This window comes from Indicator indicator, chromosome 5, assembly GCF_027791375.1.
Source record: "Indicator indicator isolate 239-I01 chromosome 5, UM_Iind_1.1, whole genome shotgun sequence".
Taxonomy (NCBI): domain Eukaryota; kingdom Metazoa; phylum Chordata; class Aves; order Piciformes; family Indicatoridae; genus Indicator; species Indicator indicator.
This window is the reverse complement of record NC_072014.1, coordinates 19,130,848-19,154,146: the sequence shown is the minus strand read 5'-3', so window position 1 is coordinate 19,154,146 and position 23,299 is coordinate 19,130,848. Positions and strand designations below refer to the sequence as shown.

The following is a 23,299-nucleotide window of genomic DNA, read 5'->3' as shown; positions in this document are numbered from 1 at the left end:
GTGAACTATTGATACCGAGGCAATTGTTCTGTGTGCAGTACAATAACTCTCCAAGATATCGTCGGAAGGCAATAGAAGGGGTGGAAAATCGCTTACAGAAAAGAATTTTCCAGTATTAGTATTTTACTCTAAAATATATGATGCATTTCAGGAGACTCGGATTGAGGACGTGTTTGTGGTGGTGTTTTTTTTTCCCACTAATATGATATTTGAATTAATTTATTAAAAGATTTCAAGGAAAGTTCAAGTCAAATCTATCCTTCTGTAATGCAAACGAAGATGCATGTCTCGTGGTTACTGTAAGGTTAAACAGATGAGTTTAAATGGGATCTATCCTAGAGTAATCCAAGATTTATTCTTTTGAAACTGTAGTTCTTTCTGCCCTTAGTATGAATACGACGATTCATGGCATATTGTGACATTTTAGGGGTGATAGTTTAGCAAAGGTGATCTGAACATTTCATTTGTGACTGGATTGCCACAGAACAAGGCGGGGGGAAAGCGTCTTTGTTATTCTTTTTTTTCTCTCAATGAAAGAGGGACATCTGACTTCCCATCCCTTTAGAAATTACGTGGTGTAAAATATAGACTGTGAATATTAAAAGTGAGAGATCACACCCTAACCACAGAGAAAGCATGTGTTCATAAAAACATGCTTGAATACAACGTGGTGCTCATTCGAAAGGAGCTTCCACCCTACCACTCCGCTGATGGCAGGATTTACCACCAGCTCCTCTCTGCTTTCATCTATCAAACACAGTCTGTAACTGTTCTCCAGAAATATCACCCGTACGTGGAATACAAGATTAACAAACGTTTTTATTATGACAGGTTTGGCAGCATGGAAGGATATCCATGGTAAGTAACCTCTTATTTCTTGTAGAGTTTGTGATGCTTTAAAATCTCATTTCTCTGCTTCAGACTGGAAGAATGAAAACAGATAAACAGATGTACCCCTGTCTAACTTCGCTGCCCTAAGGAAGAAAAAAAAAGACAAAAAAAAAAAAAAAGAAAAAAACTCCCACAAACAAACGAACAAAACCCAACCAACCAAACAAAAACCCCACTTGGTCAGCATGGAAAGCTCTTGTGGATTTGGTTTGTGGTACTGTGTCATAATCCTGATTAGCGTTACAAGTGGACGTGCAGCCTCCTGAGGGTTTCCTTTAGGGCTGCACAGGTGTCTGCCTGCTCTCAGACGCTCTGCAGCCTTGAGCATGTCCCCGCGGGGACTGTACAGCGCCTCCCCGCGCAGAGCCCGGGCGGGTCACCCCGTATCGCGCTGCTTCACAGCCTTGACTACTTCCCCTTTCTTCCAGACGGGATCCAAAGCAGTGCTGTGCCTGTCGTCTACAGCTAACCTCCTTTGGCACAGCTTGCCCAAAGGGTGGGTGAGGAGGCGCGGACTCTGGAGCCTTCAACGTTGGCCAGCCCACGCTGCAGCCGGGTCCTACTGGGCGCTAGCACTGATCCTCTGCTGCCAGGTCTCTCCAGGCAAGGGAGAGTCAAACACGGATTTAAATGCTGTAAAAGCACGGAGGAAACTTGCGTTGGAGTTTAGGAGAACAACCTTTTACTCTAGGGGTTTTCACATCCTAGATGGTTCCGCATGAGCTGCGTTGCGGGGACAGAGGGGAGAGCAGCAGATCAACGTGTGGCAGAAAATGCTGTTGAACCCTTCTGTCTGCAGTGAAGATCTAAGTGCTGGTGCTTCAGACTGAGACCGGCTTGTCTCCGAAAGAGGAAAAGAAAGCCTGTGATATTTGGAGATTCATTAGGTATACCATACCCTCTGTGCTTCTGAGAGACCCACTCTGACCAGGAGCATGCACAGGAGCAGAGATGTTTGTTCGCGTTTATCTCTGCTTCTTCTCCCTGCTTGCTGGTAAATCATCTCTTTCAGCGCTTGTGCCAGGCTTCTTCTTTTCTTTTTGTCTCATGTTCAGCTATTTGTTTTCGAACCCTTTAGACATGAACCAAATAATCACCTCCAGCACTGCAATTTTAGCTGGGTTCCATAGGCATATTCCCTCAGCCCTCCCTCCTCCTTGTAGTTCAGCCGTTCTCTATGTAGATGCCATTGGCATTTTATTTCAGGGCCGGCCATACATGTATGGATTACTTGTTTTCTGCCAATGTATGTTCAGCATTCTGATTATGAATCAGAATACAAAAAGGCTGATAGATCAAAAGCATTTTGTATGGGCAGTTGAACAGGAGGTGGATATATAATGCTTTTGTTCATCAATAACTCTTTGGCTTTGACCTGTCTGAGCAAGTCGTGCAATAAGGTGAAACACAGGTCACAGCGTCTAACAAATATGAAAATGCGTGGTATTAAGCAGTGCAGGGAGCTGCTGCTTCCCCAGCTCTGTGTCTTCTCCCCAGGCAGCCCTCAGTGGGCTTCTTTGCTCCCGGGGGCTTCACCAAACGCAAGCTCGATTTGGGGGGGGGAGGGCTGTCACCCCGCCAGTTCGTCCGAGTGGTTAACGCCCTCCTCGGAGGGGAGGTATCTCTGATCCCCTCCGAGAAAGGAGGAGAATATGGGACGAGCATCTCAAAATAGTTGTGTGGAGATTTGAATAATCCAGTGCAGGGGGAGAGATTAGGGACACAAAGTCGTTCCGAGTTGCACTTGCTGTGAAGAAGACGCCACCGCAGTGCTAAGAAAACAGATGTTTTAAAATAGCATCCCCCAGATTAGGCAGCTGGGAGTTGGAGGCAGGAAAACAAATCGGTACACATTGCTCGGATAAACGCAACACCCCCAAATCTGCCCTCCGCAGTGGTTGGATGTATCGCACCCGAACCATTATTTGTCCTTATGGTGCCTCGTTAAATAGTGGAAGGAGAAGAGGTTGATCGCAGGACAGCAGCGAGGAGCTGGGTCACACACAATTCGTGAACTTTTGTACTCCTGTGTGCCGCTGTCGACAAAGTAAAAATAATGAAACTTTGTGATATGTTTGTAAATGATTTCGGCTGACCTCTTGCCCTGCCCTTCACCATAAACGCTACGGCAGGGAGAAACTGGGAGGGTGCGAGGCTGTGGCTCTCAGGCAGCTTGCGGGGGTTAATAGCTAGACCAGCATAATGGGATGAAGGTAAATTTGGAAACTCTCTCCTTCCCAAGAGCAACTAACTGCAGCCTTTAATATCTCTCTCTCTCTCTCTTTTTTTTTTAATGCCAATTGATGTTTCTGCTGTCGGTTGTTTCACTTCTGTTTCCATTTTTTTTTCTGTCTTGTGGGAGGGATTTCTAATTATGAAGAACCTCTTCAGGTTCCTGTTAGCCTAAGTAGATAAAGACTCTTTTCTAAATTATTTTAGCCATTATTATTCTAAATAGCGCAATTTGACTGGTAAAGTCCGTTTTCCGTAGCGAGGACATAAACGGCAGAGCATTTAAAGAGAGCAGCAGGTCTTTCTGAGATTTCGGCTGGCGAAATTCGTCGCTATAAATCGATGGAGAGTCGTATAGCATTATTCAAGCCATAATAACAAGTGTGAATCTTTTCTGAAATCCCATCTTCCTGCAAATCCGTATTTCAGAACTGAGTCCCAGCAGAATACTTTGCATTCCTCAGAAGACTGTAAGGACTAAGGGAATTGCAAAGACCTGCTATTTTGTAGATGAAAACAGAATGTTATTACGTTGTCTATATATACCCTGTAGAACCGAATTTGTGTGATATTCATATAGTCACAGATTCGATTCTAGGGGAATATATGGTCGATGCAAAAACTTCACCTTTCTGCAAATGTTTAGAAGTTTAAATACTGACGGAATCAAAAGGCATGTGCATGCTGAAAACACAGAAATTATAAAAGTTTTGCTGCCTCACTCCTATTTGCTAGGTTTTAGGACTTCTTTTAAAATTTCAGCTGTCTTTCAGTCATAACTCTTTCTGACAGACCTTGAATTTGAACAGTTAATCTCACCAGAAGTTACAAATTTTCTGGAGGAAAAAAATTATCTACCAATCAGTGAATGAATCTTTAAAAATGTACTCATAAATTAGCTTGATATTCCAGACGTTTGCAAATTTTTCCTGTCAAGGGTCCAGATCACATCAAAATATTTATGACAGCAACAAAAGCAGCATTCACGTCACTGAAATGTATTTATTTGTGCTCCAAGAATAATATTGATGAATGAAGACCGAATTTATCTCGTTAAACCTAAATTTTTAACCTAATTAATTGCCTTTTCAGTTCAATTGATTCAACTTTAGAGGTGAAAAGTGAACAGTTGCCTACCATCTATATGGTTTTAAATACATAGATGCATGGATTTGTACATATACATGTGCTTTTGCGTGTGTGCACACATACGTATGCCCACATATATACTGAGGCTTCAAAGTGAATGAGGAGTTACTGATTGCCTAATTTAATTCAGCAGAACTAAATTCTGGTAACTTTTGGATGACCTCTGAGAGACAAAGACAGGACAGATCTTTTGTACGTCATATTACCCTCTTTGATGGCTTTTCTTTACCTCGCCTCCTTATCAGTTTCTTCCCTTTTAACCCTCCTTCAGCTCCCTGCTCCACATATTTCTTTCGATATTTTATTTAAGGTGAGGTAACAAACCCCAGTGGTGATCGGTGGTAGATCAGATGGTGGGGCATCACCCTGGGGGCTGGGAGAAGCCAGCTCAGACAAAAGCCTGGCCCTACCTGCGGGCCAGGAGGGCGGCCGCTTCTCCGGGGACATCCCTACACTTCTGGCACCTGGTTTGGGGGTGCGACCCGACGGAGAGGGGGGTGGGGTGGTCAGTCGGTTACAGGGATATTATGGAGTGAAATCGGTGGAAATGCTGAGCTGCGGAGAAATCCGGTGATCGGCTCCCGGCTCCCCATTGGCCGGGCCAGTCACATGCCCGCCTAACTTTATTCAGTTGACAGCAAGTAGGAGGGCTCTATGGCAGGGGAAAAAAGACAACACGAGAAAAATTAGTATTTTCTACCTTCAGAAATTAATGGCCATGAGTTCGTATATGGTGAACTCTAAGTATGTGGATCCCAAATTTCCTCCTTGCGAGGAATATTTGCAGAATAGCTACCTAGGAGAGCAGGGGGCCGAGTACTACAGTGCCTCGCAGGGCTCTGATTTCCAGCACCAGGGACTCTACCCACGGTCAAACTACAGCGAACAGCCCTTTAGCTGTAGCAATGCCCAAGGCTCTGCCGTGCAGCCGCGGGGTCATGGACAGGAGCCATCCGGTCCGGCGAGCCACTTCCCCGGCCCAGCAGAGCATTGTCCACCGCCTCCAATGCCCAACCCGCGAGCCTGCAGCCAGCAGCCGGCCCTCAAAGCCCCAAACGGGTCAGCAGTTAAGCAGCCAGCAGTAGTTTATCCCTGGATGAAGAAAGTCCATGTTAACTCGGGTAAGGATCCTCTTCTTACTTTGCTCTTCTACCCTGATTTCGATCGTCTGCAGCGACGCTCGCTCGAGTTCCTGTAAGGCTCGGGGACGAGCTTTTGAAGCCGAGGTAGCCAATTACACTCGCCATAAATTTTTATTGCTGAGGAAATAGGCCGTTGGCCATGCGGGGCTTTGCCGTGCAGGAGAAAACTCCATTTTAGGAGCCTGCTAAAGGCTCCCAGCCTACCTAGTTGTGTGTGCCTGTAGCGCCTGCCTTAAATGAGGGGGAGAGCAACCCATCCATTGTAGGCAACTGGGATAAATCCAGCCCGGCCACATGCTCGCAGCTCATAAGATTTTCTTTTGTAAAGTCGAACCGGCAAGTCAAGATTAGCTTTGTAAAGTTCTCCGTATTTTTTTCCCAGTGAATCCAAATTACAGCGGAGGGGAACCTAAACGCTCCCGCACAGCTTACACCAGACAGCAAGTCCTAGAACTGGAAAAAGAATTTCATTTTAACAGGTACCTGACCAGGCGCCGCCGTATCGAGATAGCCCACACTTTGTGTCTCTCTGAGCGCCAGATCAAGATCTGGTTTCAGAACAGAAGAATGAAGTGGAAAAAAGATCACAAACTGCCCAACACGAAGGGCAGGTCTTCTTCCTCTGTTTCAAACCCCCATTTACAGACTGGTTCCAAGGACCATCAGACTGACTTGACAACTTTGTAGAAGAGGTGAAATTTTCTATTTCATCCTTTGCTTCTGACCTATACTGTACATAACTGACACTGCCCAAGCAGAACCTGCATGTAGCAGCTAAGGACTCGAGAAACTGTCATCTTTCTTTAAGGTACTGTTGTACAAAGGAGACAATGATGCTACTTTGGACTGTATTTTATTTGCCTCTGCTAGCACAGCATAAAAAGGGGGAGAAAAAGAAAGAAAGAAAGAAAGAAAGAAAGAAAGAAAGAAAGAAAGAAAGAAAGAAAGAAAGAAAGAAAGAAAGAAAGAAAGAAAGAAAGAAAGAAAGAAAGAAAGAAAGAAAGAAAGAAAGAAAGAAAGAAAGAAAGAAAGAGAAAGAAAGAAAGAAAGAAAGAAAGAAAGAAAGAAAGAAAGAAAGAAAGAAAGAAAGAAAGAAAGAAAGAAAGAAAGAAAGAAAGAAAGAAAGAAAGAAAGAAAGAAAGAAAGAAAGAAAGAAAGAAAGAAAGAAAGAGAAAGAAACCCAAACAAACCACAAACCACAAACCAAACAACACAAAACCATCATGCAGACAGTGGGAATTGGGAAAATATTAAACGAGACCTGTCCATAAAAAGTAATAAATCATTGAAAATGAAACTGTCCTGTGTTTCAGTTTTGAATTTGGAAGTGAAGGTCTGATGCTTTATTCTGGAATTATACTTTTGTCTTTTATATCCCATGCAATTTCGGGAAGATGTATTTGGGCAAGTTGAGGACAGGAAATTTATAACATATTTCAGCATAAAAACTGGTAATTGTGAACTTTTTGTGCTGCTTTACCTTCCTTGGTGTAGTGACAATACTTGTTAATTTCCATAACAACTCAGAAGATGTGCATAGGAATTAAGTGAAAACGGGTTATATTATGTATTGATAGTGTTATTTATTTATTTGTTATGTAGAAGAGTGAAGATAAAAGAAAAATAGTCAAACCAAAAATGAGAAAGAGGGGAATGAAATACATCATTTCTCCTTCTCAGTCTCATGAACACATGTATGCTTACTTGTCTTGAACGTACACAACTTTATTGTCCCTTTTTTGTTGTTTTTTTTTTTTTTTTATTTCCTTCTTCGTGAATAGGAAAAGTGTCCCTGCTCCTTGCAGTGTGCCATCCAGGGCTACAGGCTTCAAATCTGTTTCCAAAGTCTGCTCTGATCAACTCTGTGCTTTAAGCCATTGATACCTCATTTTAAAATGGAAGGGGGGGGGGGGGGGGGGGAAAGACACAGCATAAAAAAACAAAACAAAACAAAATCCACAGTGAAAAAGATTTTTTAAAAATTTCTAATATAACTTGTGCCATTGAAAGATGGAAGCTGAATGCACTCTTTCAATCAGATTTTAAAAAACAATTTTCCCCAAGAAAGACAAGGTCTTTGGGTTGCTTTTTTATTTTGTTTGAGAATTGTTTTGTTCTGTTGGGTTGGGCTAATTTTGTGTGGATTTTTTTTTTTTTTTAAAGAACAATGATTGTTTTTAAGCAAACTATGACACATGGATGCAACTGTTGGAAATCTCAGCAAATTGCTTTCAAGGAAAGAGGAAAGGCTTGGATGGGAGCAGAGCTGCTCTAATACCCACGGATTTGTTCCTGACTGCATCGTGCCAAAGTTCTAGTGTGCTTAACTACCAAATCCAGCCAAACCAGCTCCCTCAGCCATTTACATCTCTGCTCAGGCGATTTGAAATCTCAGCCCTTATCTACTGTACCCTCAGGGCAACCTAGGAGAGGGGCCATATCATCGAAATTGTAAAGAGGCAATCCCTTTCTTAAAGAGAAAAGAGGCGAAGAAGAAAACCCAAAGCAAGCGCTGAAGGGAGGTGGAAAGAGCAGGGAGTGAGTTAACATGCCCATCTCCAGGCTGGGTGCTTCCCGCCGAGGACTCACGGTTTTCTGGGCTCGTTCAGGAAACCACTGACCAAAATGAGCGTTGAATTAATTAAAAAATAAAAGGCGAACTTTTCAACAGGAGTGTATTCGGCAGCATTAACTGTGGCCAGCGGTTAATTTCTCCCCTTTTCTCATCCCCAGAAGTCTGCAAAGTGTCTTTAAGATTTGGTCTTTTGTTTTAGATTCTGGAGAAAACTCTTTGTTCTTCCTTAGGGTTAGCCCAGTTCTCAGACTTGCACATGGCAATACTTGAATATCTCCACGTCGTGATATTAAAGATGGATATTCTCGCATTATTCACATCATTGTTTCTATGACAAAAAGCACCGAGTTCATACATAGTAAAGACGTCTTTTTTCCTGACGCTTTCACGTCGAGAAGCTGAAAAGGTATTTTACTGAAGTTCGGCTAAATTGCAGGAACAGGTTCACCCAGAGGACAAATTTTCTATTCGATTAGTTGTATTTCAGCCGGGAAGAGTGACCTCTAAACCCTTAACCTTTTGGACCCAAACTACCCTTCCCTTTCTCTGGCATGGAGAGCAGCTAGCAGCACTGCTTGAGGAGGGAATTCCTGAGACAAGTTTTCAAGTTTTTTTACACCCGGTTCCTGTGGTAGCGGCCTTTCATCTCCAGGCTTGTCCAAAGGCATCCCTCTGCTCTTCCTATGAATCTAGGGAAAGGGAAAAAAAAAAAACAACAAAACCAAACCAAAACCCAACAAGCAAACACCCCAACAACCCAAAGCTACCTTTCTAGCTGCTCTTCTTGAAAATTCTCCTCCCGGACCCCTACTGCTTACTTAAGGTCTGTGATAAGTTGGCTTGGAACAGGGCAAACGTGTTATGAGAGAGAATGAGCTACCAACTTCAATATCTGCAGTACAGTTCTGGAAAATAATGGCCTTGGATAAACAGATCATTGCTTTGTGCTTATCAACCAAGATGGCTCTTGAAGTTAAAGGAACAAATTCTGCTCCCAGATTTTCTTCTCCCACCCACTGAAGCCAAACAAGGATGTAGCTGAGAGTAGAATTTGTTCTCATTGTCTTTTGAAATGTTAATACCTCCAGGACGAGTGTTGGGTTCAGCAGGCACAGATCTTACAAACAGGTTGGCAAGCCCCCTTTGAATGAGGCTGGGACACATTAAAGTTTATGTAGCTGTAATTGTGTTGTAAGCTCGGAAGCATAAAGTATCAAAATAAGTAGTTTCCCACTGCCAATGATCCGAAGGGTCAGGAATGTCTGTGATAACGACCAGGAGCACCCAATGGTCATTGTCTCCTGTGGAAAAAGAATCTGAATTTTATTTTTTACTGTTTTATAGCCTTCCTCCAGAGTTATTTTGTGTAGGAGAGAAAGCTGGTTATTTTTTTTATCATGGGTGAAACGCTGTGCATTGGAGCCTTTGTTAAACCATTACATTATCCAGCAATACTCTCTTCTCTGTTAAAATGTGATTTTTTTTTTCAGATTTGACAATGTTTTGCTGCCATTGATTAAAGTGTTATTTATACTAATTGTCGCCTGTAGTTTTGATGTACACTCTCCATATACATTTGAAATAATAAAAGGTGTCGAGAAATAGATTCTGGTTTGTACCTTGAACAACAGTCCTTACAAGGTGGGTCTCTCTCCTGTGAAAATGCTGGTCCCTCCCACCATCTTTTAATCCCACAGCATTAAAAGATGAGTGAATCTGCATAGCATCCTTCCAAATGTCCCTTTGAACAAGTTTTCTGATTGCCCCAGCCTTAATGGTGTGACTCTAGGACAAGCTGGAGTCTATATTTACATTTAGGCCGCAGTTTAAAGCGCCTGTCATCCATTTGCTACTGCTTTGCATTTGACAAACCCTCCTAGAATGATTCCCGGATTTATGCATGTGTAGTAGGAGGCAGGGAGCCACACCTGAAGTCACCTCGATCTTCACACAGATGTGTGCCTTTTAGGTGAGTCCTGGAAGGAATCAATTCCAACAAGAGATGGAAATTTGAAATTGAAATGCTGCAAGTAACCTGAGCGGTAGACTGCACTTTTTCAGCCGATACAAATGAAAGACGACAAGAAAACACAATCTTGGAGCTTAAACTTTCCCTTGCACCTAAGGCAAACATGTTATTCTCCTCTGCATAAACACATCAGATGATAACACATACCTCTGGCCAGGAGAAGTTGATTGCACTATTTTTGTCATAAGTGTTTGTCACTGAGGAATTGTCCTCTCCTGGATCATGGTCAAAACATGGGTCCAAAAAGACAATTTCTTGCTCATCCCGGGAAAGGAGTGTGGTGCACAGAATATGGCATGCGCCCTTACTGTCTGGAGTGCACACAGGGCAGGGTGCAAGTGCGCCTCTAAGCACACACTCTCTGAGCTTAAATATCGAGGCACATTTTATGATTATACTTTCTCTCTCTCCTGTTTAATGGCTCCTCCTGTTAGTCCTGATACATCAGTACAGTTCTATATATTATATCACCACTAGTCGTTAAGGTAAGAATGAAGAGGAACGGCAGAGTCAGTAGCAAACCCCACTCACTGTACAGTACAGTAAATAGGGACCTCTCGGTGCAGAGCCACATTGCTTCCAACGGCCATGTTTGTCAGCCCTTTCCCCTGATTCTCTTTCTTCTTTTTTTTTTCTTCTTTTTTTTCCCTCCCTATGCCTAGAGACCAAAATAATCTTGCTAGGAACAGTCATAACAGGCAGAATTTCAAAGTGCAAGGAAGATGATAAGAATAGATTTCTACAAGTCCTGACCACGTGATTTGCGAAATAATTAATTCAGCACGTCCCTTAAGAAACACGGAGTCGTCATTAATCTGCCAAGCAAAGGACTCTATCAGACTTGAAAACTGAAGAGATCCCAAGAATATAATATACAAAGGGTGCAGTCCCTCTCTCTGCACACCTAGCTCTTTGGTAGCTGCCGAAAACAGACGCCCGGTACGTAAACGTTTTTTACTTTTATTCCTTCTTATTTAAGCCTTAATGAACTCAGCTGTCAAACGCGTGACAAATAGGGCACGCTGCTTCCTGATTTCCAGCTCGGCAGCGGCCGGGAGCCGGACCAGGCGCAAGCGGTGACCTTTGCTTCCCAGGGAGTGGGGGGAAGAGGGCGAACGCGGAGCACCGCGGAGCACCGCGGAGGAGGCAGGCTGACCGCCTCGCGGGGTGGCGGGGCTGCTCGCGGCCGCCTGTGAGGGGAGGCGCGGAAGGAACAATGGGGCTGTCAGGACAGCCTCTGCCCGGTCCAACCGGCGAAGAAAGGCCCTCAGCTCCTTCGCCAGCGGAGTCGTAAATTTTGCCGTGCCTCTTGACAGCGGGGCCGGAGCCAAGCCGAGTGCGCCTTCCCCCCGCTGCCGCCCTCACAAAGGCCGGACGGCCCCGGCCCCATTGCCCTGGCCCCGCTCCACCGGTCCCCGGCCCACTCCTGCCCCGGCCGCCATCCATCTCCTTCCAGCCTCGCCGCCTTGCACGGGGCTGCGGAGGAGCCCAGGCTCGTCCAGCTCCCGGAGCGGGTATTCCATGCCGCCTTTCAAGTCCTCGATCAATAGCCTGGACTAGGGGGAACCCCGGGTTTATATATTCACACAAACTCGCTCTTTATAAATTCCACAGAATATGGACAGTGAGGCCGAGCTCTCCCTGTGAAATCCCAGAATCAGCTGGAAATACTTTCTGTAAACAGGATATTCTTCATTATTCCTTGATGGAGTAATATCTGAAAAACCCTAGATTGTAGCTTTTTATTACTTCCGTTTCAGTGGCAGGACAGAGACGAAGTTTCCTATGTTATGAATTATACATTCAAACAATAACACATTAATTCAATTATTCAAAGATGACAAATGTTTATATGCTTTAGTAGTGACTAAAGAACAGATTTGCTACTTGACGAGAAGTCCTATATTTTTATCAATGAAGTTTTATATTATCCTGTTGGTCTGGGAAAGAAATCAAACTCCAGCAATAAAACGGACCCGAACATAAATCGCAGCCCTTTCATAAGAGCGTTTATTCCAGCATATAGCCCGGGCTATTTTATCAGTTTGACAATTGCCGGAGTTGTTGTTATAAATCATCATAAGTAATTCCTGAAAGGGTGCGAGGCTGCTGGGGGGCGGGCGGAGACTGTAAATCTTTCTGTTTTATTGCTCTATGAACATATGCTCCGATTGAAGAAGTCTTAGATCCTTTACTAGAGACAAATTCGCGCAAAGCTGGAGTCCCACCAGCCAAAGGATTAACATTTCCTTAATATTTTTTCAGTCCCCTTTATGATGTCTTCATTCTGCTGCCGGTGGAGAAGGTGCTGCTTTCCTGCTTTCTTTCAGTCGTCTTCCATTTTCACGTTAAATTCTTCCCCCCTGCTGTTTAAAAAAAAATTTTTTTAGTCCGACAATCTAAAAAGCAACCCAAGGGGCTGTGAGGCTATTTCCACGGGTGTCCAAACTGCCCCTCGAAAAAGCATTTTCTTCTGAATCCTCTTGGTGCTCTTTGCTTGACCGGTGACCAGATTTCCACTTGCACTTTTTGTAGAAAGTGGAAGACCTCTCTGTCATTCAAAATGACTGAACAGCAGGTAGAATTATGTTTGGTTTTGTATGCATGTACACAAGTATGCACAAGTAGTGCGTATAGGGGTTGCTGTTTGTACACACAGACATGCGAACGCGGGGGGCTCTGCAAAAGTACCCAGACGCTGAAATATATGACTGACGGAAAAGGACATAAAGAACCATTACCTCTTACTTGAGGCGAGATTTAAGTGCACCATTTTGAAGAAATATAGGATTATAAATCCGAAGCTGTACACAATAATTTACATTGAACTTATGTTTCCATCGCTGGACTCCAATCTTTTTATAACAGGTTTGCAAAGTCAGGAAAACCAATGTAATTTAGATAAATGTTACAATGCACTTACGGTTAGTATTGTAAGGTAATACATTACTGTCACATCCCTGTGCTTTGGATGGTAATGAAATCATAGCAGATGTTAGATTAGGTGTGGTGTATTTATAGATACAGATATGTTAGAAAAAATCAAACGGAGGAGCTAATATAATTTTTTTCCTGTCTAACTGCGATTGTTGGGGAGCTTTGTGGGGACACATGACGGATATACGTCGGGTTTGCTCTGTGTCTCTTCGTACACAGAGAAGGGAGGCAGACTCAGAGCAAACACACAGACGTACAAATGTCATGAGTTTTGGTTCGGGGTTGGTTTTTTTTTATTATTTTTTTTTTATTTCCCCAAAGCTTCTTTTGCCTCCAGACAGAGGTAGTCCCGGCTACCCATCTTTCCGGTACCGGAGAAGACGAAAAGAAAAATTCGCTAATGCCAGTGGGCCCCGGCGCCTTTCGCCCGGTGCAGGACTGCTGCGGAGCTGCCGCCGGCTCAGGCTTTCGGCTGCAGTCGGTCCAAAATACCTCCTCTTTCTCCGCCGGGAACTGCTGCGCCCTGGGATCATCCCGCTGAATTCACCTTTACCCCTACTCTGTCGGCCCGCGGGGCGTGTAAGTGCTGGTTGCCACCGCCGGCCGCCGCGGTGCGGAGAGGAGCTCTGCGAGCGGAGAGTGGGCTCGACAGCGCGGCCAGTGAGGGTAGCGAGGCCAGTACGAGCAGCGCGGAGTGGAGCGCGGAGCGGAGCGCGGGGGCGGCCCTCCCCATGGGTCCCGGCGTGGCTGCCCGCTGCGCGGGGGCGCGGGCAGCAGCGGGGAGCGCGCCGGCCCTGGCCAGCGGCTCTCGCGATCACGTGGCCGATGTGCCCGCATTTTAAGGCAGTGCCTATATTTCTGATTATAAAGGGGTTTCTCCTGGTCGCCCCCAAAATTCATCAGCGGCCGCACGATTTAAAACCAAAACAAAACACGAGCCGGCCAATTGCTGCCTTTGGTTCCAGGAGGCTGATGGCTAAAGGGTTGTGTGCTGATTTTTTTTTTTTTTTTTAAGCCCAACAAATTCCGATTTCCAGTCGCTCTCTTTTATTGGTAGTTGAGCTCGAGTCTGTTTTCGTTCTATCGGGAATTCTGGTGTATGGAAATGTCTGTAAAACCGCAAGATCAGGTTTAGGAGAGTGTTGTCTGCAGACAAAGGGTGGAGGATATATGCTAAGAACTGCAAGAGCAGATCCTGAAAAGTGAGGAGTCCAGGTTTATGATAAATTGATATACAGGTAAGCAACTGCATGACAAAATGGGACCTTTAACCACAGGGGCTGCGTTATCGCCTTTGCTCAGAGACTGTCTGGAATTTGTTTGCAATCTCTTCCCATAACGGCTGCAAATGCATGGAGTGGTCTTCCACCTTCTTGAATGTTTTAAGTTGTATCTCGTTTTATTACGCTCTTTAAATAAAAAGTGGACTCCTTCCCAAGGCTTGGGGAAGACGTTTATCCCTAGCCTTTGCCCAGTTTTCGGTGGTTTCAGAAAGGGAATTACAAATAAGCAAAGAAACAAGGGAGAGACAACTTTGCTAGATGCTCCCATTGCCAAAGTAAGATTGAGCATCGCTCTAATGCGTTGCCGTGGATAACCGGGCAGGGGGTAGCCGTGTTGATTTGTAAAGGGTGATTTAAAATAGGCTCATCGGTAATGTAACCCCTACACAGGGTCTCTTAAATATTCCTGCCAAATGCCTTCACGAACCTTTTCCCCTCGCTGTGCATTCGTGTTCCTTAGGGGCTGTTGTTTTCCTCCCACAGTTGTTTCAGTGTTGATATTACCGGTATGCTCATGCCTTCGAGTTACACACGCTGTTTGAAGCACGGTTTGATATTTATCTGCAGAGAAGTTTCTTGCCCTGCATTTGAGCGGTTTGATCAATAAGGCAGTGGAAAGGTGCCTGGGGGGACCGGTGCAGCTCTGGGCGAACTGAGGGGCTGGAAACGGCCACGCAGCCTTCCCACAAACATTTGCAGCTCAGCTCCCTCTTGGGCTGTTTGTACCAGCCCGTCTCTCTCAGGAGCGCCTGTTTACACTGACTTGTGGCCTGTCTGGGGCCCGGGTGAACTCTCGGTTATGTTTGTTAGAGAGCCCCCGCGTAAAGCTCTACTTCGTGCTGGCAAGCAGGAGTGTAGGAACTCTGTCTGCCCCGAGTCACTCGGGCGAGTCCTCAGCGGAGGCCGAGATGCCTCGCAGGAAACGGGACAGGGAGGTGAGGAGGGGAGAGAAAGTCGTCGTGGGATTTTTTTTTTCTTTTTACGTGATGCTCTGCTCGATCAGAAGTTAAAGGCAGCGAACATTTTTCTTAGCCGTATGCCTCCAAGCTGCTGGCCTGCCAAGTTAGTCAGCTGAATCCAATTACTGAAAGCAGCATTTCATTTGGCTCGATGGAAGCAGTCACTTATAACTTCACCTAAAATTTCAATAATACTTATATTGAGCCCATACCTAAATAATTCTAAAGATTTCCCTGGGCTTAGCTTTGGCAACTTCTTTTCGTAGACTGGATCTGCAAGAACGGCACTGGGAACAGAGCACAACCCTGGCGTTCCCGGGTTCCCATCTTTGCAGAAAAAAAAACTTCGGGGTCTATTCCTGTAGTTGTGGAAGTCTGAGTAGTTGACCAAGCTCTCGTCAAGTAAAGCATGTCTAGAGCAAGAAAACTATCGCTTGTGAGGCTGAGGAGCTGCTTCGGAAAGGGACGAGAAGTCGATAATTAATCAGGCACAAAATGAAAACTTACCGTGTTAATCAACATCAGCTAACAATGACTCGGTTTGCAATATTATGATCTCTTCGCTCAGGGGCTAAGGTGCAACCCAATTTACGCTGCCTTCATACACCCTGTAAAGTGCTATTTCTAATGAACTGTCTTTAAAAAAAATAAAGCACTTAAAGTTGACGCACGCCCACGTGAATGTATTATATAAGACGTTACCGGGACAGGCCCGGGCCAAGAACCTGAACGAGCATCATGTGTAATCATGAAGCTCCACTTCCCTGACTCCAGTTTGCCAGCATAAATTAAGATGATTTGGAGGGGGAATGTTGCATCCTACCGGGTTTATGTAGGGAGAAAGAAGACTTGGTGGAAGTTTGTAAGGTCTGTTATGTTGTGAGCTATTGGAGGCGCTTCCGTTGGTTGTTCATTAAGTGGTGAGTTATTGCTGTACGAGCCAAAGGTCATTTCAAAGGCTTATGGTGGCTAGATATCGTCTTTATAATGACCTGGTCTTCTTTGTGGGGGATTTTCTGGCACTATTAAGTTCGTAAAGTCCTGAGCCGACACGTTACATAGCTAAGTGGGAAATACTCATTTCAAGCCGCAATGTTTGCGGCGCAGTTTTAGCAATGGGTTTTCTTCGCTCGTCTTTCTCTCAGTTTGAAATGGGAGATGGGGAGAAGAAGGGAGAAAGGGTCCCGAGCTAGCTCCGTTCTCGTGGGCCGTGAGTGCAGGCGGCGGGTGCGGTGGTCGTGACCGATCGGGGCGACGGCAGCTTCCCTGCAATGGCGGTCTCTCCTCCCGCCCCGTGCGCTGCCTCTGCACGCCTCGGCCTGGGCTGGGCGTTCGGGAAGGCAGGAGCAGCTCCGCGGCCGTGGCCGTTGCGCGGGTTCCGGCAGAGCGGCTGCCTCCGGCCGCCCTGCCCGAATTCACAGCCCCGGACAGGGTGTTTTATTTGCTTGTTTGCTGCCCGCTTCTCTCAAAGAGCTATTAATAAATGAAGAGAAGCTTCTGCCCTTTGTCTGGTAAAAGATCTGACGTGGACGGGGAGACATGGTGAGGGGCTGCAGAGGAGAGGTGCATTTATTAACAAAGTCCTAAAGAAGAAAGTCCAAAACAAAGCAGTTTCCGCTGAGAATTCTCACTTCTGTTGCAGGTCATCCGCGTCCACCGATTTTCCTAAAGAACCTGAAGATCCTACTCACAGAGTTAAAGTCAAAAATCAAGAAAAAACATAAGTGTGGTGAGTTCTCTAAAATTCCTTTTCCATCCACCTTTTTCTTCCTTCGACGCCTGGGCCCTTCACAGGCAGCAAAGGCCCAGGCCCGCGGAGCAAGGAGCGCTGCCCGGCTCCAGCGCCGTGGACACTCGAGGTGCTGCTGCCCTCAACACCAAGTACGTAAAAGCCCGCGCAAAGCCCCTCGATAGCAGCCCGTGGACAGGGGGAGGCGAGACCGACTGGGGAGCAGACAAGCCCTGGACTCAGACGAGAGGAGCGGTTGGATCTCCGTGGGGGGCTCTGTAGCTGATTTACGAGGCCCCACGGCGGACAGCGCTCCGTGACAGAGCCAGCATCCCCTTCCACTCGTCTGTCTGCGGGGCCGTCCGCACTCTCCAGTGCTCTCAGCAGCCCGCCTCGGGAGCAGTCCCCAGGTGTGGTGGGTACCTCGTCTCACTCACGGGACAGAGGTTTCCCGTCGTTTGGCTCCCCTGCCCGGCGTAGCAGCCGGGGCCAGCGACGGCTCCAGCCCTTTCCTTATATACCGGGCTGGTCCGGGTCGGCCGCCAGGAAACGTGCCGAGCCGGGGATTCTTTTGACGGGCTCCCTCCTACGCGCGGCTGCTTTGCACTTCTGAAAGTGCCGGGGCTTGGGAAGTGTTTTCCTTTTCATTCCTGGCCGGAGCGGTTACTGCCACGGCACTAGTAGTCATAAATTTTGTTACAAACCGCAATGACAGGTGCATTGATATGCACCCTGAGAGCTCCGGCTGCTTTAATAACCGCTCCTCTGGCCGCTCTCACCGCCTCTTATTTATTCGGTATCATATTAGATATTGATCCCAAGCAGAATTAAGTGTAGTGGGAAGTTTTAGTAGAGAACTGCTTAATACGAAAGTATCGAGGGAAAAGTGACCGGCAGTGCCTCGGCTCCCGGCTGCTCTCCAGACAGAGCCGTGAGAGGGTCGGAAACCTCCAAAAGCGATGGAAGCAGTGGCAGGACAAAAAGCCCCATTATAGTGTGCAACGCCTAACAGTTCAGATGTGGTTAACCTTTCTGGAGAAGAGGAAGGGAAATCTGAAACACAGACGTGGATACTTTGCAGTTGCTACCCTCGGTGCCTCCAAACCCACCTCCCAATGCTCGGCCTCACCATTTGGATCTCCCTTTTTTTTTTTTTTTTTTCTTTTTCCCCACTTCCCTGGAGTCTGTTGCTGGCCAAACCACCAAGTGTTGAGACCCTGCTTTGGTGTTACCTAGAAAAACATCACCCCGGGCCTTGTACTCGTGGAAAATCAAACCCTGGAAAGCTCTCTCCCTCTTTCTCTCCCTCTCTCTCTCTTTTTTTTTAACATCTAAAGATGAGCCACCAAACAGTTGAGCATTGTCCATGTGATTTATTGCCCGTAGCCTCCTTTTTAGGTTCAAGCAGAGTTCACAAGCAGTTGGTATTTCAGAAAAAGAAATAAGGCTTTTAACAGCTTAACAGCAATATTCTTTCTTAAGATTCTGTGTATTCTTTTGGGAACTATATTTTACAAGGCACATAAAAGCCTACGCTTAAGGCAGTGTTGTGCTAACAAAAGTTTTCAGTCCAAATCATTCCCGAAAAGCTGGATGATAGGAAATGGTAAACGAGTGACAGAATTATTTTGCACAAAAATACTTTAAAAGGCTCGACAAGATTGTCACAGCATATTAAAACTCATCTGAATAGCCATAGTCCATTTCTATAGACATTTTTTAACTAGAATTTTACGGGAGACGAAAACAGATCTTTTCTCACTTCATTCAGATTCGATGATCATCCCAAGCTTTTGTTCAGAAAAGAAAAGGACCCAGGCGGTTTGTGATAGGGAATAAACCTCGAAGAGTGGTCACGGATAGCAGCTCGCTAAGGTTATCCTTAGTTATGCAGACATGTTTCCTGGTGAATTTTAGAAAACAGATCAGCGGCACCTGACGGTACCAATTGTTGAGAGAGAAAGAGCAGTACTCGGGTAGTATTGCTTCAGTATAGGCTGGAGAATGCTCATTATCAGACACTGTTCCAAAACGTCTAGCTACTCTTCTCTGGTACGTTAATGGGCTTGAATAAATACAACGAACTATTGAGATACGTTGAGTTACAGACTGACATTGCCAGGTGAAGTATGTACTAATTCACAAAATTAAAAATGTCGAAGAAAACTCGTATTTGATAAGAAAAATAAGAACATGGAATATTAAAAAGCATCAACAAAATTACAGATCAGTTTATATTTTGCCACAAGTGCAGAGAAGTTCGGGAGAGTAAGGGGAACGGTAACAGCACCCTGACCCAAAACATCTGCCCCAAGGGAATTGTGCTTTTTCAGTGTGAGCCGCCTGACCGGGGAACAAGGGAAGGCGGAGAGGGGAGCACCATGAGTCTCCAGGATGGAAAAATAAGAGAACCCTCTAAAAATCATCTCCAGCGGTTTAGGTTCTTTCTACCGGGGACAAATAACAGGAACGAGAAACGTCGAGCGAGGGAATTTAATTCATCACAGAATTAAAATAGGGGAGCTGACCTGCGACTTCCTTTATAGTGCAAAGTGAAGGGAGTGAATGGCGCCGGTTATATTTTAACTCCGGAGGAATCCAGGGCAAGGAGGAGGCCGGGTTTACAAAGGGGACGGGGTTTTTCTGCCTCTGCCCAGCCGCAGCCTGGGCTCCATCCATCATGTCAGCCTTGCGTAGCCCTGCGCACGCGTGCCGGGTGCGGAACGAGGGGCCGCGGGGGGCTCCCAGCCAGAACAGGCCGATGGGTCCCTGGGGATAGCAGCTAGCGCTGCCTCACTTGCTGAAAGCTCTGGCTTGGAACCGGGAGGGCCGATCCAGCAAAAGGCGTGAGGGAACGGTCCAAAGCCAAAACAAAGAGAAAACGTCCCACAAAACGCATAAAAAAATGCCCCCTGGGAATTCCCGCCAATGTGTCCCTATTTCCCCCAGCACCATCTCTCTCGAGTGGCACCTTCTCTGATGTCCTCCTGTCATACCCTACTGTGCCCTGCTCTCTCCCTGGTGTGCTCCAGTTTGCCCTAGATCATGCCTGGTGACCCTGCTTTTTTTTCTGGTGTCCCTTGCTCTCTTCCTGACAACTCTGGTTCTTCTTTGCTGTCACCTACTCCTTCTCTGATATAGCCTACTCTTTTATTGATATTCCCAGCTCCTTCCTTCTCTGACGTCCCTTGATCTTTTTCTTCTGTGTGTCTCCTGCTCCATCCTAAATGTTCCCTGCTCCTCTGGTATCTCCTGCTCTTTTTTTCTTTGATGTCTCCCGGTCCTTCCTTGGCGTCTCCGAGTCTCCCTCTGGTGCGGCTGTTCCTTCCCTACCGTTCCCTGCTCCCGCCCCGCTGCCCCCGCGTCCATTGGCCCAGCCGAAGCTTGCGGGTGCCGGGTTATGGGGCATGCCGCGCTCGGTCCGGCCGCTCAGCCGACGCCCCCGCACCGAAGGTCTTTATTGTGTCCCCTGTGTCCCCCTCCTTAGGTAGCTACGAGTGGCCCGGGACGACGACGTGAGGCGCGGGGCGGCAGTCAATGTTATTTGAGCGGGGGCCTCTGGCCTCGGCGATCGCAGAGCGGAGGATGCAGAAAGCCGCCTACTACGACAACGCGGGGCTCTTCGGGGGCTACTCCTACAGCAAGGCCGACGCCTACCCCTACGGCGCGGCCCACCAGCCCTACGGCCAGGCCGGTCTGGACGGCGAGTACCCTGGCTCCGCCTGCTCCGTCCAGGGCTCGGCGCCCGGTCGCGCCCCAGCCCACAAGGGCAGCGAGCTGAGCAGCAGCTGTATGCGGACGGCCGGGGGCGGCCCCGGGGGCAGCCAGCCCCCAAGCATCGGCGAGCAGCAGCCCCCGGCGCTGCCGCCCTCATCTCCGCCCAACCCCCCTCCCAGCGCGCCCCCTCCGAAAAAAAACAAAGGGGGCCCCAACTCCGTGGGCTCTGCCACCACCACACTCAGCAAGCAGATATTCCCCTGGATGAAGGAGTCCCGGCAGAACTCCAAGCAGAAAAGCACCTGCGCCCCCTCAGGTAGCCCAACACCGCCGCACCGGGGCCTTGCCCGCCCGGGCAGCCGGGCTGAACTCCGTAGCCCTGCGCCTTGTTCCCTGCTCCTCCAGCTGCCATCGCCCCCATCCCACGCTTGGAGGTCCCAGCCCTGCCGGGCGCTGCAGGTGGGGCTGGCCGGGGGCTTCTGCCCTCATTCCCTGACAGACAAACCAGCGCCGTCGGGCTCTGTTCCGACGGGTCCTGGCAGAGCCTGGACGGGGGGTCGTTGGGGATTCCTGGGGGAAGGCATCTGTGTACGCCGGGCAGGAATGGGTGGGAGGCCACCCCCGAGCCTTCTGCGCCCCGTCCCCACACGCCAACAGAGAGAGAAGGGGTGGCGAGACTTCGGACGACTCTGGGGGGAGGGGGCCTTTCGGGGGGAACCAACGACTTTTTGTGCCTCTTCCCTGCAGGAGAGAGCTGCGAGGACAAGAGCCCCCCCGGGCCGGCCTCCAAGCGGGTGCGCACAGCTTACACTAGCGCGCAGCTGGTGGAGCTAGAGAAGGAGTTTCACTTCAACCGCTACCTGTGCCGGCCACGCCGGGTGGAGATGGCCAACCTGCTCAACCTGACTGAGCGGCAGATCAAGATCTGGTTCCAGAACAGGCGGATGAAGTACAAGAAGGACCAGAAAGCCAAAGGCATCATGCACTCCCCCGTCGGACAGTCCCCGGATCGAAGCCCCCCGCTGAGCGGCCCAAACCACGTCGGCTACTCCAGCCAGCTCCCCAGCGTCAACAGCCTCGGCTATGACGCGCCCTCGCCCACTTCTTTCGCCAAGTCCCAGCAGAGCATGTACGGTCTGGCCGCCTACACGGCGCCGCTAAGCAGCTGCCTGCCGCAGCAGAAGCGCTACGCGGGCACGGAGTATGACCCCCACCCCATGCAGAGCGGCGGCGGAGGCTTCGCCAACCCTAGTCTGCAGGGCAGCCCCGTCTATGTCGGGGGCAACTTCGTGGACTCAATGCCGGCCTCGGGCCCCATGTTCAACCTGGGGCACCTGCAGCACCCCTCCTCCGCCAGCGTGGACTACAGCTGCGCTGCGCAGATCCCCGGCGGCCACCACCACGGACCTTGCGACCCCCACCCCACCTACACGGACCTCTCCTCTCACCACTCCTCTCAGGGACGGATGCAAGAGGCGCCCAAGCTTACGCATCTGTAGCGGGGCGGCGGCCGGCGGGGCCCGGTCTCCTCTCCATTACCTCACTTTTCTGAACGGACAGTGTGACTGTGCTCTCGAGTGCCAACAGTATTAGTGGATTTGTCTCCCCTAGCAGCTCCCTCCCTTCTTTCGCAGCCCCGAGTAGGTCGTGAGCAGGAGCCTTTCTCTTAGAGCTGTTCTAAGCATGGCAGTGCAATATACTGAAAACCGAGGGACTGATAAGCTGGTAATAATGTACTTGAAGGTAAGTCTTAGAGATGCTGTAGTGTTAGCAGCGCGTCATGCTGAGGTGTTTTAGACCAGTCGTGAGCAGTGGGAACTCGCCCGCACGTAAGCTTATTTCAGAGAAGTTAATTTATGAATTCCTCCGTAGCGTAAGGATCGCATCGGACTAAATGATATGTATTTATTATTTTAAGCGAGACATTTTTGTATCACTGATTATTTATCCTCGTCTTAATGTATTTATGTGGGTATTTGTAGAGTTTCTTCACCAATACTTCGGGAGAGCGATTCAGGTCCGTGGTGACTTACATTTCACCTATTTAGTATATTCGGTCTGAACTAGTTGAGAGAGTAGTCTTGAACAGTTGTAACAGTGGCTGGTGTTTGTAGTTTATGTAAGGATTAACTAAGACAGCAAGTCGTAAGTAATTAATAGAGTAAAACAAGCCTGGGCATCACACGAAGCGCCGTTAAAGTTTAGAAAAAAAGAAAACAAAACCATGGAAGTATGTTAAAAATATTTATTTCTAACTATGCTAGCCCTGCTGACGTGCTTGGGTGCCTTGGCTGGCAGTGGGCTTGGCTGAGTGAAGCCACCTTGAGCTGGAAGTGCAGCTGCTTTGAGGAGGTGATCTACAAAGCAGGGCACTTGGCCATCTTGCTTCAGATCAAATCCTGACTACAGAAACCTCGATGAGGTTAACGTGTATTTATTGACTGGGTATCTGTGGCACATATTACTATTTCGGTGGGCTATTTTTTTTTTTCCTATTTGAAATAGGAAAGAAATTAGAAGCTTAGAACACAAAAAACTTCAAACCAAACAAAAACAAAAGAAAACACCCCAACAACAAAAAAACGCAAACAACAACAACAAAACACAACCCCACCAAACCCTCTGGTAGTGCTAATTTCGTTAGGGTCTCCATAGC

General features: G+C 47.5%; 2 protein-coding genes across 2 annotated transcripts; both read left to right on the top strand.

Moving 5' to 3' along the window:
• The first annotated feature begins 4,975 nt into the window (after positions 1-4,975).
• HOXD4 (homeobox D4) lies at positions 4,976-6,101 on the top strand. Its single transcript, XM_054381150.1, has 2 exons — positions 4,976-5,393; positions 5,797-6,101. Exons 1-2 carry the CDS (start codon positions 4,985-4,987, stop codon positions 6,099-6,101), a joined length of 714 nt encoding a protein of 237 aa, XP_054237125.1. The 5' UTR covers positions 4,976-4,984.
• Positions 6,102-20,463: 14,362 nt separating this feature from the next.
• Positions 20,464-22,142, top strand: HOXD3 (homeobox D3). Its single transcript, XM_054380997.1, has 2 exons — positions 20,464-20,959; positions 21,391-22,142. The coding sequence occupies exons 1-2, from the start codon at positions 20,464-20,466 to the stop codon at positions 22,140-22,142; spliced, it is 1,248 nt and encodes a 415-aa protein (XP_054236972.1).
• Positions 22,143-23,299: the final 1,157 nt, after the last annotated feature.